Raw genomic sequence first — 17,227 nt, 5'->3', positions numbered from 1 at the left:
TAGGACACAGAGCATTCCCTGTTCTTTTTTTTTCCCCTAAGTGCATAATATTCTATTGTATGGCTGGTTTCGTTTTGTATAATACATAATAATTTATTTGTCCAGTCCCCTGTGGGTGGATATCTGCTTCATTTCCATTCTTTTGCAGAGGTAAGCATTGCTATAATGCATGAGAAGCAGTGCGTGCACAGATGCATACCTGTAGAATAAGTTCCCAGAAGGGAAATTGCTAGGTCAAAGGATATGTGCATATGTGATTTGGATAGTTATTGCCCAGGTCTCTATATAGTTGTACCAGTTTAACATCCCCAGTAGTTATGTATGTAAGTCTCTATTTTTAGATAGCTTCACTAACAGAGTGGTTTTCAAACTTTGTAGTTCTGCCAGTCTGGTATGTGACAAAGAGGTACATTTCTGAATTATGAGTGTCCTTGAGTTCCTTTTCATATATTTAAGAACTTGTTTTATTTCTTTTTCTGTGAATACTGTTTCTTTTTGCCTATTTTTAAATTGAGTAATTGTTGTTTTTTCACCAGTTTCTAGGAGATTTTTATATATTCGTGATAGGAATTGAAAATATTTGGAGTTTGTCATTTGTCTTCCAGATTTGTGTATTGTATATGTTACTGTCAAAAGTTACTTGATTCCTATGTAGTTAAATTTATTAGTCAGTCATAGTTAGAAGGGCATTTCTGCAGTCCAAGGTTATAAAGCAATTAGCCTGTTCTCTTCTAGTAATATTTTTATGATTGTTTTTCCTTTATTCTTTTTTTTTCTTTTTTTAAACTAAGGATGCATTGGTTCACGATTTAGCCAAATGCTGCATAGTAAAATGTTAGATGAGGTAGAGGCCCAAATCACCATTATAAAATAAATAACGTTCTGGAATACTGAACTTTTAATAAAATAATAATAGTAATACAATTTTATTATAAAATTTTAAAAGTTATACTTGGGACATTTGACAGTCTGCTGCAGAATAATAATTTCTTGGCACCATCAGCTGTGTGCTTATTATGGTCTCCACACTGTACTTCTGTAAAACTAAAGCACTCACTTTTAATAAGGAAGGAGCTAACCTTATAAAGGATAACCTTGAAAGGCTTAGGGCCTAATAGAAAGTAACTGAAAATTAAATACCTTCCTTAGTTTATTTTGTTTAGTATACCAAGATGTTCTACAAAGATTAAAATTGATTTAATCTAATTTTACTCTTCTGTGTGTTGTTATTACATGGACTTTTTTATTTTTAATTTTTTTTGTGTTAAAAAGCACATCAAATTAACAATCTCAACCACTTGTAAATATAGAATTCAGTAGTATTATGTATCCACATTTTTGTGCAACAGTTCTCCAGAACTTTGGACATTTGAACCTTGCGACATTGGAACTGTATACGCACTAAATACTAATTCATCTTTTCTGTTCCCTCCAGCCCTTGGTAATTACCTTCGTTCTGTTTTTAGGGTTTTGACCACTTTAGATATCCCATATGAGTGGAATCATACAGTATTTGTCCTTTTGTGACTGGTTTAGTCTCTTAGCGTAATGCCCTTGAGGTTTCCATCATGTTGTATGTGGCATGTGACAGGATTTCCTCGTTTTTAAAGGTTTCATAATTATTCCATTGCATTTACATACCACATTTTCTATATCCATTCATTTGTTCATGGACACTTGGGTTTCTTCCACCTCTTGGCTCTTGTGAATAATACTGGCATGAACATGAGTGTACAAATACCTCTTTCAGATCCTGCTTTCGGTTCTTTTCAATATATACCCAGAAGTAGGATTTCTGGATCGTGTGGTCATTCTATTTTTAATTTTTAAAAGAACCTCCGTACTATTTTCCATAATGACTGCACCATTTTACAACTTTCCTGCGTCCTCGCCGACATTTGTTATTTTATATTCTATAGACAGTGACCATTCTGATGGGCGTGAGGTGATACTTCGACTTTTAAAGCATTTATTGGCTCAGAAGGGAAATGTTCTCAGTTACCTAACAAATGTGTCTTTTAATATTCATGTTTACTGAACCTCTATTTTCCTATTTAACTGTCTTCGAGTTCTCAATCACTACGTGAGATGAAGAGTCAGTCATTATGTATCTCAGCATTTTACTCTTATGGTAAGAAATATGCTTTTATATGTCAATTGATAGAATTTCAGTGTAAAAGGCACCTAAAGCTATTTTCACTCAGGTTACAACTAGGATGCTTACGTTTATTTGAAAGCAAATATTCACGTATTAACAATAAGCCTAAGTGCAGGGCCCTGCTCTATTACCGACGCTGATTTATACAGTCACGTGATCACTGGTCCACACAGGTCCAGGGATGCCTGAAATGCCTCCCAAGTTGGTCTTTAGTTCTCTGGTATTCCAGAAGCCAGTCGTAGACTCAGACCAAATACTGAGTTCATTTAATTTTTGATCCAGTTGGAATTTATCTTGGGATGCAGTATGAGGTATGGACCCAACATTACTTTTTTCCAGGTGGCTACCCAGTCGTTACCAAACCTAGAATTGAACCAGCCATCTTTTCAATGATTGGTGATGCCACCTTTATGATAAATTAAATTCTCGTGTATTTGGATGTTTTTCTGGACCCGTGGTTCCCCCTGGTCCATCTGTTATTATAATGGTTTGATACTGCATCCCCACTGTTGCTTATGGTTGAGGCTTTATAATAGTATGTTCTTTATATTGGCAGAGCTAGTGCCCCACTCTCTTCTTTTTTCAAGTTCTCCATTTTGGGCCATCTTGTTTCATTATCACATGATCTTTCCATTCAGTCCCCTGTGCCTCCATCCCCCAGTTAAAACCTGTTCATAATTTTATTAGGATGGTGTGAAACTTACCAGGTAAACTACAGAAAATTGATCTCTTTATGATACTGGGTCTTTCTTTTCATAAACACCCTATGTCTGCATTTCCACAAGCCTTCTGTGCCCTACGTATGATAAAGTCTTACATATTTGTTGTTACATGAATTTCTAGGTATTTTATCTTTTTTGTTGTGGTTTGACAAGTCAGTCTTAGGGCCATTTTAACTGATTTCAGCGTTGTACTTCTAAATATTAGCCCTTTGTTGTTTTTCTTCAGGCATTTTTGGTAACTTTATCTTATGTACCTCTGACGACCTTTTGAGGGTAGGCACTAAAATGTCTCAATCTGGACACAGTAGGAGATGCTGAATAAATGGATTAATCAATCCTCACTTTGTTGCTGAAGGCCCAGAGGCCCAGAGAGGTGAAGTTACCCATGGACACTTGGCTAGTCTTATGTGGACGTGCCAGGTGTCCACGCCTGGGTTCACCTGCCAACATACGCTTCTAACTACCATGAGATACAATTAGCAGGACGTTAAAGGTCTTCTGGACACAAACAGGGTCAGGAATAAAAATTGCTGCCATTGTTGAGCACTTCTGTGTGAAACATCTGCTGTGTGCTTCCTGTGTTACTCGCCTGTCCCCGCCCGACCCAGCCCTATGTGCAGGCACTGATGCTACCCCCGCTTTGCATGAAGAAGCTGTCTGGGCAGGCTGCCTCTTCTGGCCTCAGAGTCCCACAGACTTCTTTAGTACAGCATTTCACAGTGCTTTCCACAGCGTTCCAGTGACACGTCTACACTGTTGAGAGAAGTGGTTGTTATCAGGGCATTTTGAATTTTTAAGCTTTTTACGGTAACTGAGAGATTGAAGATCATCTCTTCTGCGCGTTTAAATGCATGTTGTTACCATTGTGTTTACATTTTAGTAGGCTGCGTTGAATACTGTTTGCACAGTGCGTCTCCAAGAGAAGATGGCGCTGTTGGCAGTTGGCTGGGCCCTGTCTGTGGTCCCACGAAGGCCTTGGCTCACTGCTAGGTGCTGTGAGGACATTACCTCATTCAATCCTCAGGGCAGCCTTGTGCACCTCACGACCTAAGACACTTCCCATTGTGCAGATGACGAGCCTGGGTCCCAGAAGGTCACGGCGCTTGCTCAGGTCTGTGGTGTCAGGAAGTGTCAGTGCTGGGACTCGCGCTCTCATGTATCTGTCCCTGCTCGTCTCCCAGGTGGGCAGGCACCAGATGATGTCACCGATTGCTTTCTTGGACAACTTTGCTTTTCTCTTACCCAGGGCCACGATCATGTCTCTGGAAGACTTTGAGCAGCGCTTAAATCAAGCCATTGAGAGAAATGCCTTCCTGGAGAGTGAGCTCGATGAGAAGGAGAATCTCCTAGAATCTGTTCAGCGTCTGAAGGATGAAGCCAGAGGTCTGAGCGCTGGGGCTTTGTTCTGTGTGTCCTCACCAGCATCGTCCCCTCTCTGCACTGAAAACATTGCCTGGCGTTACCTTTGCTGAAAATCTGCACCCTGCTTGGCGCACAGGCTGTGGGACCACACTGGGCAGGCTCTAGCCTTGGTCCTCACCCCATGCTAAGAACTGTCAGATGTCCCACCTGGAAAGACCCCTTGTGGGTATTTACACCCACCACTGGCTTTATGCTCCAAAGGAGTGCAAGAGTTTTGTGGGGAGACAATTCCTGTTGATGGTCTCACTAGCTAGCCCATTATTTTTGGGACTTATGGCAGCTGATACATGTAGCTTTGAACCCTGAAACCGAATCAGCATTCGCTGAGGTAGTTCCTACATGCCCATCAGTGAGGACAAGGTTAAATACATTATATAGATTTTTTTGTGTGGAATGTTAACTGGTGGTTAAAATGAGCAAGGTATAGATATAAATGTACCTTTTATAGAACTATTACTGGGAAAGCGTATTTTCACTTAGTATTCTACATACCTTACCACATTGGAATTTTGTTGAAAGAATAAAAGCATTAGGGTATCACTACCATAGTTTCAAAAAATTTTTTTAACCTTTTTGGTTTTACTCAAAGCAAAAATCATGTGGTTTTACAAGCCTGCTAGGCAAGGTCTTGTGGGTTTCACTTCATTCAGCGTTGCCAGCTAGAGTTTCTCGCCCAGGTACTTCTTTTCCTTGACCCGGTGTCTACTGCTGACCACCCCCCTGCCCCTCAGCCCCATCACCCAAAGCCAGGACTTAATCTGAATCCTTTTCCTGGCCCAGATTTGCGGCAGGAATTGGCTGTGCAGCAAAAGCAGGAGAAACCCAGGACCCCGATGCCCAGCAAAGTGGAAGCTGAAAGGACAGACACAGCTGTGCAGGCCACTGGCTCCGTGCCGTGCACTCCCGTGGCTCATCGGGGACCCGGCTCAAGCTTCACCACACCGGGGACGTTCAGACGTGGTAAGGAGCATGGGAGTCAGGAGGACTGTTCTTTGCTGCACAAAGCTTTCCTGGGGAGAACCTGGTGTGGGTCCCGGGTGAGAGAGAAATCGGACCAGGTTGGACAGCAGGGAGCAGAGTGGGGTGCTCACAGGCGCAGAGCGTCGGGGTAAGTGGGGAGAGCCTGTTGGGTGTGAGGCACTAGGGAGCAGTGAGTCTGATGCTCTGGAAGATGGAAGCCCCATCTCCAGGGGGCTCTGCTCCGACCACAGGAGATGTGGGCCCAGCATTCGCAGACATTTCTACTCTTCACCAGGAGCCAGAAATCCTCTGGTTGAATAGGAACTCTCCCAAATTTAAAATTTCAGTAATCAAGTAAATTTAAAATGCAATTTGTGGGTCCAACAGTATATCCTGGTAGAAAAGTAGAGATTAAAGTTTTCACCCTAGCCCCTCTGCTGACTATGAGACTCTCATCTGGCTACTTAATGGCAAATGATAATAGACAGTGATCACGTGCTCAGTACGTGCCAATCACTCTGCATAAACTACTTTGCGTAGCTATATGACCTCACTGAATTGTCACCACAGGCCCAAGATACAAGTAATGCAGGCGCTGTCCCCATTTGATGGATGAGAAGACTGAGGCCCTGAGTTGGGGAGCTTGTCAGCCAGTTGGTGAAAGCCAGAACTGGAATTCGAGCCCTGGTAGCCTGGCTCCAGGGCTTACACTTCCATAGACTGTCTTATCCCATAGCTTGTCCCCTGGGGTGAAGAGACTGGTGAGATTTCCAGAATCCCAGTCTAGAGCAATATTGTCCACACTTGAACAGGCACACAACTCGGCTGGGCACCTTGGTGAAATGCACCTCGGCTTCAGCCTGGGGTCTGGGCAGGGCCAGCGATCCTGCATTTCTGACAAGCGCCCAGGTAATGATGGTGCTGCCGGGCCCGGGGCCCTGCTTTGAGGAGAGAGGTTCTGTAGAGTAGTTGGCTCAGATGCTGTTCATGTGAATTAACTATATGGACTTGGTAGAATTTCAAGAGGGCTTGTGTTGATTATGTTGTAAAAGAAGGACACGTAAAGATAAATATTTCACATAGTCTAAGGCTGTGAAAGGTTGGTCGTCAAATGGACTTAACTTGCTGCACCAGAATCAAAGGGAAGCAACAGGACGCATTTGCTTTCTCGCCCACCCCTGGGGGTTCGCATTTAGCCACGTTCGTGCACTTATGACCATGGATTGGTGTTCCCTGTGCTTCCTTTTGCGCACCCAGGTCTGGAGGACTCCATGGGTGGGACCCCTCTCACGCCTGCAGCCCGGATATCAGCCCTCAACATCGTGGGAGACCTGCTGCGGAAAGTGGGGGTAAGACTGGCGCCTCCCTGGGGTGCGGTGTGGCTGCTTGCCTGTCCTTGAGGATATTTGCAAGGGATGACCTTCCCAGTTCCTCTCCCCTTTAACAGACTCCGTGAGTTTTAGGGGCAGCTCTGGGGCCTGTCAGGTCCCTTAGCCTCATTGGAGCTTCTGTGGGCATTGTTACGACAAACACCCAGAGCCATGACTCAGTTCCCCCTTTGATCCCTGGGTATATCTTTCCGGTACTATTTTTCCTGGAATTTGGAAAATTCAGATGGTGTCTATGATTTTTATTTTCTTAATTTGAAAAAACTGACAAACATTTAAAAGTTGCCCACTCTCTCTTAATTTCTCAGGGAGTTGCAGAGAAAATCTTGAAGGGCTAGCCTAGGGTTAGGAACTTGATGGGTTTTTAATATTAATTGCAGGATTCTTCTGTGCTTGAGAAATAATATTGCTGCAACTTGATAGGAGTTTGCAACTCATTTCTTCTGTTTTAACTTGGGGGTTTTGGTAGTTTGATTTTCTGTTATATAAACAGGCCTCTGTTTTACGACTTCACACAGAGTATAGAGAAGCCCAGGGTGGTCTCAGTGCCCTTCGGTTTTTATGGGGTCTGTTTACATCAAGGCCAAGTCCGTGTTCAAATCTCCCACCTCTCTCTCTCTCTTCATGTTTAACAAGGTAAACAAAAGAGTGAACAATCCCCAAAGTTGATTTCATATTTCCCACAGGTAGAGTTGGCTGGTTGGCAGGGTGAGTGATTTTCTAGGAAGCAGCCTAATTAATACCTTAGGCCAGAGGGCCTAAGAATGGAATGCACTCCATTCTTTTGGGGCCTCGCTTTGGGGTCCCAGTGCACAACACACTTGAAGATCGTGGTTTTAGCTTGTTATCTGCATCGAGGCTCCGGTGAGAGATGAGAGTTCTTGGCTTTAACTTGAGAGATGAGAGCACATTTCTCTCCAGGCACTGGAGTCCAAACTTGCATCCTGCCGGAACTTCGTGTATGAGCAGTCGCCAAGCCGAACAAGTGGCCCGACCTCAGGGCGGGGGAGCAAGAACAGAGACGGCAGCGACAGACGGCCAAGCAGCACCAGTGTGCCTCCGGGTGATAAAGGGTCAGTACCTTTGCTGCCACTCCAGGTGGGAGCCTCTAACCCCCGACTGAGAGCCATTCTTGAAAAGTTGCAGGATTGTCAGTGAACTTGATCCTTCATCCCTGTTCCTTGAGACAGAGTTAGGTGGTCTCTTCTATTTGGGCAAACGGCCAAGGAGAGGCTTGGGGTTTCTTATCTGATTCTGTAGCCCCATCTCCTTGTTATGCTGAGAGAGTATCCTGTGTAAATCACTTGTTTGGGTCATGAGCTTCAGACAGTGCTCTGCTTCCCCCAAAAGAGGGAGGAAGGGAGGGGGGGAGGGGGGGAGGGAGGGTGTTTAAGTCATTAGAACCTTCAGGAAGCTGGCACTAAATTCCAGCCAGACTAGATTCCTAAAGCCAGTCACTGGATTAGAAACACATATATGACCTCTGATGGCTTCATTTATTTTCTTGCGGGAAGAAAATGAAGGCAACTTGGAAATACAGTAATTTTTAAAATATGTGCCGCCGTCTTACTGGACACCAAGCCACATAAGTTTGGTGGGTCCAGAGTAGACAGATGACCAGAAATGAAGAATTATTTTCCACAGCACGCACATAACTTCCTGACCTTTTGAAGGGGGTGTTTTTAGAGGGTCTTCTGCGACTGGGCTTTTTGTGTGGCCTTGGGACTGTCACAGCTAGGCAGCCAGTGTCCTTTTCTTCATTTCACAGGCGAGAAAGTTGAAACCCACTGAGACTGCTGATACTCTTATAACTTTGTGGGCCCTGAGGCTAGTCAATCTGTAACAGCTGTAATGTTCGCTTAATTTGATTTACTCTGTCTGAAGGTCAGGAAAACGCCTGGAATTTGGGAAGCCGCCTTCAAATCTGTCCTCACCATCGCTGCCATCAGCCCAGGGTGTAGTCAAGATGTTGCTTTAGGAAACCCACAGAAGCGAAGCCACTGATGTCTGTGCGGGAGTTGTTACCTTTCTTCCCCTCTTTACGTGAGCTTTTTTTGTTTCAAGTTAGTCTGAATAATACGAGCAAGCAGTCACACTAGCCAATGACTGAGGCCCCTGACCCTTGGTGGTTGACCCTGTGAAATGTCTCATAATATGCGTTGCGAACGGACAGGAACAAACCGGACCCTCTGGAAAGGGCTCTAAGGTGTGGGTGCTGAGGCTACCTTGTCATTTTGAGCTGAACCAAGTCCTGACTGGTCTTGAGAGGTGATACCTTGTCCGTAGACACCTTACAAGTGGGATCAGAGCCCAACTCAGGCTCACTCCCACCCCACTCTGCTGGAGCCGTCTTCCAGAACAAAGCCTCGCAAGGCTCTGGCACAGCAAGGATGGGTGCACTGGGATCATGTCTAGACGCAAAGAGTAGCATAGACTCGTGCCTTGTGTCACAACTGTGGTGTCGTGTACCTCCCACACTCTTTAACCTGCCTCTCCTTGAGGCTCTTAGAGATGCGCTCGAGTTTCAGAGGACATTTTGTGTGGACCGGGTCAGGAAAATCTGTGTCCCCTTTTGATCGATCCCGACTGTTAGTTATCCTGAATCCCACCCCTGACATGGGGGTGACCTCCACTTCCGGACCCCGAGGATCCTAGGGGTGGAATGGCCTTGGAAATGCAGCTTTTAAGAACAGGACTTCATTCAAGGCCGTAATGAAATAACCAAATAAGGTTAAACCACCAGGATTGTTGCTAGAAGCTTCCTTGTCAAGGAAGACATGAACACAGGATTCCCAGCATGGACCGTGCAATGCTTATCTCTGCTTGTCATGAACTGCTGTCTCACGCTTTCCGTCACAAATAAAAAGAACACAGGAATTCAGGAGTATGTGTGCACCTTAACGACCTTCCTTTCGTTACTAAGTTATTTTTCCAAAAGACCAGCAAAATATCCTCAATTTGAAAATGGAAGTTTTCAAGTGCTACTGACATTCAACAGAGAATCAAACATCAGTGCCCGGTTGGTTACCCTGGAAACAGTCTAACCTGTATTGGTCAAAGATGTACTTTTATTTTTTTAAAAGAACAATAAAATCAAGAGAAACTAATTTCCAACTAGTTTGTGTGGTGGTCAGTAAATGCTGCTTCGCTTGTGGTTCTGTGTTTGCGCGTATGATGGTACAAAAATGTTTCGTTTGTGTAACCAAGTAACTAAATATAAAAACACCTCCTTTTTAAATATTTCCTTTCAGCTCCTTAGAACTGTATTTGGGATACGTGTGTGCGGATCAGGGTATACGAGCATTTAGTCATTCGGCTGAGTCTTCTCAGTTTCAAAGTTTCCTCTTTTCAAATCCATTTGACCCCACGGAGTCAGCGTATGGAATCATTTGTGTTGAATGAACCTTTGCAAGGAATCTCTGTCTAGACACTCAAGCTGAGGAAGGAAAGGGTCACGGCCTGGTTTTGTAGGGCCCTCGTGCTAAGAAAGGTTTTTGTGAGGGGTTTTTTGTGTTTTAAAGGGTGGTTTAAAAGAATAGAAACAATGAATCTGTGACAGAGACCATGTGTGAAGTAAAATATTTACTTCCTGGCCTTGACAGGAAAATGTTTGTTGACTCCTGCTGGGCGAAGTCTTTTGTTTTAATTTAAACATTCAAGGAAATGTTGTATTCTTTGCATCCTATACATACTGTTTTTTTGCTGATAAAGATGTTCTTCCAGTCATGTTCGTCCTCCCGAGCCTAGAGCTGCCCAAGCCTCTCACACAGACTCACTTGCATCTCTGTTCTTGGGCAGTTAATGTGCTTCACCTCCCTAGGCCTCAGTTTCCCCATGTATGAGATAACGCTGGCTGCTAAGGGTCGTTGTGAGGCTCCAATGAGCGTGTGCCCCCATGCTGCTTGCACTCTGTAGACAACAACAGAAGAGTCAAGTACGTTCTCGTGAGTTACAACCTTTTATTAGTGAGGGTGTCCTTAAGTACAGTCGGAGTGCATAGAAAACAGTGTGACGCTCCTGCTCTTAGCCGTTCGAGCAGTGTCTCCTTTTTAATTCAGGCGACTACAGAAGGCACTTGGGTCTCCGTGAACTGTGTGCATCTGATGTGTGGTAACCAGGACCAGGAAAGAGTTCGCAAACAAAGACCTACCGAACGGCGTTGGAAGGGGACACAGGTCAGGGAATGGCTTGGGAGTGGGGGCGGGGGGCATTGGCACCCATTTGGGTGGCTTTCTCCCCATTTTATGTCAACTAACTTGCCAGTGATTAAGTTACCGTGGATCTATTTTTCTAAAAACTCAACATCTCTGCACAAAATTCATTGATACGAGGGGGCGTGGGTGTGTGTGTCTTCTGTTGGTTTGTCTCATCGGGTCCATCATTCAACACTTGGATTGGTACCCCGGACCCAGGGTGGTGGATTTCATGTCCATTGTGAGGGGTGTCGGTGATGTCTGTCATTGGACAATGGGTTTAGACCGTGCTAAGCAGAGTCCACTGGGTGTTTTGTTCTGTTTTCAGCAAGTTGTTTATTCACTGGCTTTGGTTCCGTTGAAGTCTGCATCGCGGGCGTCCATTTCCTCATCAGAACCGTCCGCATTTTCAATAATTCTACGTCCTCCAGACCTTCTAGAGGGAACAAAAGAGGTCTCGTTTCCTCGCCTGTGGGTTTTAAGAAAACACACATTTCTTTAGTACAGCAACCTCCCTCAAGGTTGGGAGAGGTTTTTTTTTTTTTTAGCAGGAACAAAAAACAGACTCAAATGAGACAGAAATTGATGTTGAAGTCCACAGATCCTGACCAGTTTCAAGGTATGGTTTTACATTTGATTGGCCGGAATGGCAGGCAAGTAGGTTTTTCAAGGCAGAACCATCTGCTTTAAAAAATGTCTGGCTGGTCATTTCATGGTACACAGGGTTCTTGGTCTGCCGGGTGACCGCGTCCCCATGAGTTTATTCACACCCGTGGGGCAGGTATGAAGGATAATTGTCATGGTCTCATCTTGTACCTCACGTTTAGAAGGAAAGACAGGAGGGTTTGGGGAAATTGGGAAAAGGTGAAAGTGAAGGTCACGGGCAGCCCTGCGTAGATGCCAGGAGGCTGTTCTCTGGTTAAAGGCCACACACAGCCCCCTGCTTTTGGAGAGCAGAATTCTTGGACTGAGCTCCCCCAAAGCGAAGTCTTGTTAGTGTTTTGTTCACCGTGGCAGCCACCATGCATGGCTTACAATTAGGTGTTAAGTGAATATTTGCTAGAACAGTAAGTTGGACGTGTTAATCCAAGGTATAGTTTAGCTCCAGCTTGTAAGACACCCCGTTCTGTCCTTACCGCTCCCATCACCTCTTCTCTGTCCTGCTGGATGCCCCAAGTTGTCACCTGAGTTACCTTCAGGTGACCCTGCCCAACTGGAGTGAGGCTTCGTGTGGGGCGAGCCAGGCAGACTTTTTGTAAAAGACCCACTTGACCACACAAAGGCTGGACAGAAAAGCCAGGAAGGTGAGCCCATCCCAGTTATCAATACTTTTGGCAAAGGGGACAGCCAGACAGGTTAGACTAGAGGCAGAAGCAAGGCCCACAGGGTCCTGACAGCTGGAAAGGGGAATCCCAACAGGACTGCGATCCGAGGGTGGGAAAAACCCACCGGGGGTAGTGGATCACATTCCCGAGGTACAGGGATCAGGAATAAATACTTAAGGTTGTAGCCACTCCCAGTCTCTCTCACATCAGGGAAGCTTCTAGGCCTCTGGCTCCCTTAGAACTAATTTTCCATCATTCTCAAGCAGTGACCTTAGAAGTCTTTTTTCTTTGATGTGGTTTTGAAGAGTCTGGGTCAGAGCAGGGTCCCAGGGTCCAGTGGGAGCAGCAGCAAAGCAGGCGCCCCTTCCTGCTTCTACTGTCCAGGTTCAAACTCCACGGGACAGCCTGGGGCCAGGATCCAGTGCCTCACCTGTGCTTCCAGGCACTCTCTTTGTGCACCCCCCACCCCGAAGCTGGCTAGAAGCTTTTAATTGGCAAAAGTGCTCCATTGATTTCAGAAGGAAACCGTGCCCTGGGTCACTGTAAGTCCCCTGTTGAGGCTGCAGTCCTGAAAGCCCGTTTGTACTGGCTCAGGTGTCTCTTGAATGAGGGGTTTCAAATCCTAGGCAAAAGTTGACACTGGCTCTATCCCAGGAAGTAAGGGACCCCGCCTAAGATTTTCTGAAAGGCTCTGATCCTAGAGAATTTGGATTCTAGTTGTGGACTCAGCTTATCAAAGGTGCTGCTGGCATACCAGGTATGAGCACTACTTGCTTCACAGGGACTGGGTTCCCCATTAACTGGTGGGTCCCAGGCTCCAGCCAGCCCTAGAATTCAGCTGTTGGCATGACAGCTGCTTGAAAGCTCTGTGCCTTAGAGGCTGAAAGCTCCTGCCAAAACCTCATCCAGCTTTAAGGATTTGGGTAGCAACAGCAAAGCTGAGATTCTTGAAAAGAGAAGGCAGATACAAGCCAGGGCTTGCCAGGCCTCTCAAGGATGAGAGGAAAACCAGGCCCCAGTTGCCTAACTTCACACAGGAAAAAGTTGTTAGAATCCCAGAGAAGTCGAGACCTCTTATCTCTGTCTGGAAGGACCCCATGTGCTTCCTACAGTCTTGGTTATCCGTTCCCCAATCCGTGAATACGTGCCCGTGAGATTTCTGGAAAAGGTCAGGACTGTGCTTGGCAGTGTATGGGGGCCGGTGTCCACCCTTGTGTGCTGAAAATGCAGTGAGCAGCTCGGGCTTGCTGAAGCCTCACGCAGCCGTGAGCACCTCCACTTGTAAGACATCGGGGTGAGGGCTTCTTTTCTTTGCAGACAAGATTGTGAGTGCGCACCCATAGGGGGATGAGTTCCTGGGCTATGGTACCATGAACCCCTGCTTTGTTTATTCTGATTAGTGAACTATACCAGCCAGACTGAAGCCATTGTGCAGGAATAAACCCAGAACGGAGTTGTTATAACCTTTCAGCGCATGTCTCAGCCCGACCTGGGGGACAGCACAATCGAGGGGCCAGCAGTGTAAGAAAAAAGAGGCTCTTATGCAGGTCAGAGTAATCCAAGTGACACACACACAGCCTGTACACTCTCGTCAGCACGTGGTGTGACAGGGACACATTCGGTGCCATGTCATGCCAAAGCAGAAGTGGAGAAGGAAAATGGGTCAAGACATGAGGTCGTCTGGTGTTGATCTTGGTTGTGATGAGAGTTTTGAACTAAGATGTCCAAGCCTCCAGATTTTGCAGGAATCTCAGAAATTTGCAAGGGCCAGGAAAAGGGGACAGGGAGGGCGCGATGAGCAGAAAGGACATGGAAACTGAGTGTGACACACATGAGCCGCGAAGCTGAAGGCATGATACCTGGTGAGTCATTGCGGAGTTTCCTGGGGGAGGGGGCCTCTGAAACAGAGAGAGAGAGTCCCTGGTGGTTACCATCGGGAGCCCACTTAGGCGCCTTTTCAATCCTGAAAGGCATTTGCTTCTATTAAATAATTACAGGCACTTTTAAGTCAACCTTCTAGCAAAGCTCCTGAAGCCCAGAGCACTTAGAGAGGCTGGCACAGAAAAGGACAGGCCGCTTTTTTTTCAATCAAAAAGCAAATGTCTGTCCTTCTGAGCCTCTTTTAAGAGCGCAGGTGGCTTCCTCCCGTGAGGCGGACCTGTTCAGGAAGGTGAAGGCATTTGAGGACACTAGTTCAAAGACCCCTGTGGGGACAGAATCTGAAAGGTCCAGGCAAAGAAGCTGTTGAAAACCTCCCTTTATTATTACTGGGTCTTCCTCCCTATAGCAAGAAAGCAGAGAAGGACGGCCTGTGGCAGCTCATGTTGGAGATGACCAGCAATGTGGCACAGGAAGGGGGCACTGGTCAGGCTCGAAGGAGGGCTTGTGTGGAGATGCATCTGGTTGATAAAACTGAAAGCTGCCTTGCAATTCCTTGTTCTGAGGAGCTGGCTAGGCCTGTCAATCTCACTCAGAGCTCTGTTTTGAGGAAAATCTATGCTTGATTTTAGGTTCTTGTATATCTAGAAGACAGAGCAGGAAGGAAAGGCACAGCCTGTGTTGTGTATGTTCACGTTAGGACTAAAAATGGTTCCTTCTGTACTGGCCTGTACGGCCTCAGGAGGGTCAGTTGTGTGGGGCAGAACCCACAGGGGACGTTCAGCATACCCCAAGAAAAGGGAGCAGTGACAGCAAAGGGATGAGAGCTGGAGTGGCTGCTTCCCCACCACGCAGCCCCGGAGGGGCAGGGTCGTCACCAGCAGAGCGTAGCTGGGGGTCCTCGTGGCCAGAGCAGCTCTCGTCCCCTGACAGTCCAGCCTGGGGATCGCTCCCAGGCCCCTGCTGCACCTGAACAGTTAGGCCTGTTCCCCATTCCCTCCAGGGCCCACAAGCCTCTCACCATGCTGGGACTGGGGCCTCCTCCCTGAAAGCCGGTACCCTGAACCAGCTGCTGTTTCCCTGCTTCTGAAAGGGGTCTGGGCCTCCCACTTGTCTCACGCAGGGGTTCTCACAGTCGGCAGCGCACGTGCCAGGTGAGTTCAGAGGGGCCCTGGGCACACCCTTGGAGAACTGAGTGCACAGTGAGAAAGGTGTTCCCTTGTTGACTCTTTAAATGTCTGATTGTGTCAGAGAAAGTCTGCTTGGTGCTAACGTGTTTCGTCACTGCCTTTTGAACCAAGAAGTAGGCCTTCAGCTGAGAGTCACCAGTTTGTGGCCACAATAGCTACAACTCACTGTTTTCTTTTCACTGCATTTGATTTTGTGGGGACCTGTTAATGCAGGTGATGGTTTAACAATGGAGATGGCAATGTATCATTAACAGTGACAGTGGTACCTCTGTTTTCGAACATCTCCGTTGACAAACGTTTCGGTTTACGCACGCCGTAAATGTAATGAATCTATGGTATCATTAGATAGGAAAGTTCATGCTGAATTTGCAGTTTTAGGGGTTTATTTTAAACGTCTGGAATGGATTAGTTCATTTCCCATTACTTTCTATGGGGAAACTGCCTCGGTTTTCGAACGTTTCAGAACTCAGTCTTCCAGAACGGATTACATTTGAAAACCGAGGTTCTACTGTAATTTCAAAGAAAAGGTCAAGTTAATAAGAGCGCAGATACTAAGAGGCTAAGGCAAATGGTCAAGTTGATTGAGAAGGACTGAGGTGGAGAAACATCATCTCTAACTCAATGACTGAAGGTTACTCTGCGCCCAGCACTACCCCAGACACCGGGGATGAATAATCAGGTAAGACCTCTGTGCGCATGGCCTTGCAGCCCTGAGTGAAGACAGACTGTGACTGAAATAAACAGCAGGTTACATGCTGACAGGTGTGTGAGAGGAGCACTGTAGGGAGTGGAGCAGGGCATTTTAGGGTAACAGAGATGAGTCAGCATCTGAAGGGGAGTCAGCTATGCAGACAGCTGGGGGAAGAGCATTCCAGGCAGAGTGGACAGCAGTGCAAAGGCCCTGAGGCAGTGTGGGAAGAGGCCAAGGGGGGATTTAGGAGGCAGTGGACAGATCGTGAAGGGCCTAGCGGAAGCAACCAGGGGGGTTCCGAGTAAAAGAGGGACGTGATCCAACTATTTAAGCAGGATTCCTCCGGCTGCTGTGTTGAGAACAGACTTTAAGGGGGGGCCAGCATGGAAGCAGGGAGGCCCATGAGGAGCCTGCAAAAGTGATCTAGATGGGAGGAGGGGGGGCTAGGACCAGGGTGGCAAGAAGTGGTTGGAGTCTGGATGTATAGTATTTTTAAGGGAGCTGACCAGATTTTGCAACAGATGGGATGTAGGGCATGAGGGAAAAATAATGACCACAAAGTTTGTGGCCGGGCTCATAGCAACTTCATTCCATTTGCTGAGCTGGGAAGGACTGGGAGAGGAGCTGGTATGAAGGGGTTCAATCAGGAGTCAGGTTGGGGTGTAGAAGGTGTGAGCTGCCTAGTAAGGCATCTCGCAGGAATGTCAGGCAGGGGCTGGAGTTCCAGGAAGAAACTAGGAACTCACTAGATGGAGAGAGGATGCTAAAGCCACAAAGCTGGTTGAGATCACCGAGGGGGAAGTGAGCCAGAGATGGGCAAGAAGAGAACCAAGATGGCCTCCAGGGGCAGGACAGCGGCAAGCGGGCTTTGAGGTGAGGTACCCGGCAGAGGAGAAGCAGCCAGAAAGGTAGGATGAACCCAGGTGAGGCTGTTGTCTGGGAAACCCAGTGGAGAAAGTGCAGCGAGGAGCAGTGATGGGCTGGAGCATAGGGCGGGCGCTGCTGAGTCAGGTGAGGCCCAAGGACTGACCACGGGAGTAGTGTGCGGTCAAGGGCAGCGGGGAAGGGGGGACTACGAGGTGTTTCCAGCTGGTGCAGTGACTGAGAGGGAAACTCTTGCATAGGACAAAGGAAAGAATTTCTGGAGCAACATCCTTGAGTAAATGAGAGGGGGCGGACTGATGAAGGGGACAGTTCAGTACAGAAATGGAAAAAGCAGAAGTGAGCACAGACACAGAGGTCGACGGGGAAGTGAGACCTTGTTTACACTTCACGATGGTTTCTATTTTTCCTGGTAGAT

The 17,227-nt window shown here is 46.7% G+C and overlaps 2 protein-coding genes across 14 annotated transcripts in view; one reads left to right on the top strand and one right to left on the bottom strand.

The window, feature by feature from the left end:
• The window catches only part of NDE1 (nudE neurodevelopment protein 1), a 45,251-nt gene extending 35,487 nt beyond the window's left edge, over window positions 1–9,764 (top strand). For 9 of the 10 annotated variants that reach the window (XM_074322782.1, XM_019710375.2, XM_019710374.2 and 6 more), the window contains 5 exons: window positions 4,127–4,263; window positions 5,083–5,262; window positions 6,520–6,611; window positions 7,572–7,723; window positions 8,535–9,764. In XM_074322782.1, coding sequence (XP_074178883.1) covers window positions 4,127–4,263; window positions 5,083–5,262; window positions 6,520–6,611; window positions 7,572–7,723; window positions 8,535–8,628 — 655 coding nt within the window. In that variant the 3' untranslated portion in view covers window positions 8,629–9,764. Of the gene's footprint in view, window positions 1–4,126; window positions 4,264–5,082; window positions 5,263–6,519; window positions 6,612–7,571; window positions 7,724–8,418 lie in introns of all 10 variants that reach the window. The other variant, XM_019710377.2, reaches the window with a different exon arrangement.
• Window positions 9,765–10,595: 831 nt separating this feature from the next.
• Window positions 10,596–17,227, bottom strand: part of MYH11 (myosin heavy chain 11) — a 93,652-nt gene continuing 87,020 nt past the window's right edge. For 2 of the 4 annotated variants that reach the window (XM_074322777.1, XM_074322779.1), the window contains 2 exons: window positions 14,028–14,066; window positions 10,596–11,312 (listed from right to left, as the gene is read on the bottom strand). In XM_074322777.1, the coding sequence (XP_074178878.1) occupies window positions 14,036–14,066 (31 nt within the window). In that variant the 3' untranslated portion in view covers window positions 10,596–11,312; window positions 14,028–14,035. The remainder of the gene's footprint in view (window positions 11,313–14,027; window positions 14,067–17,227) is intronic. The other 2 variants (XM_074322774.1, XM_074322776.1) reach the window with 1 other exon arrangement.

This window comes from Rhinolophus sinicus, linkage group LG18 (assembly GCF_036562045.2).
Source record: "Rhinolophus sinicus isolate RSC01 linkage group LG18, ASM3656204v1, whole genome shotgun sequence".
In the NCBI taxonomy this organism is placed as follows: Eukaryota; Metazoa; Chordata; class Mammalia; order Chiroptera; family Rhinolophidae; genus Rhinolophus; species Rhinolophus sinicus.
Note: the sequence above shows the minus strand (reverse complement) of the source record. Positions and strands in the feature narration are given on the sequence as shown.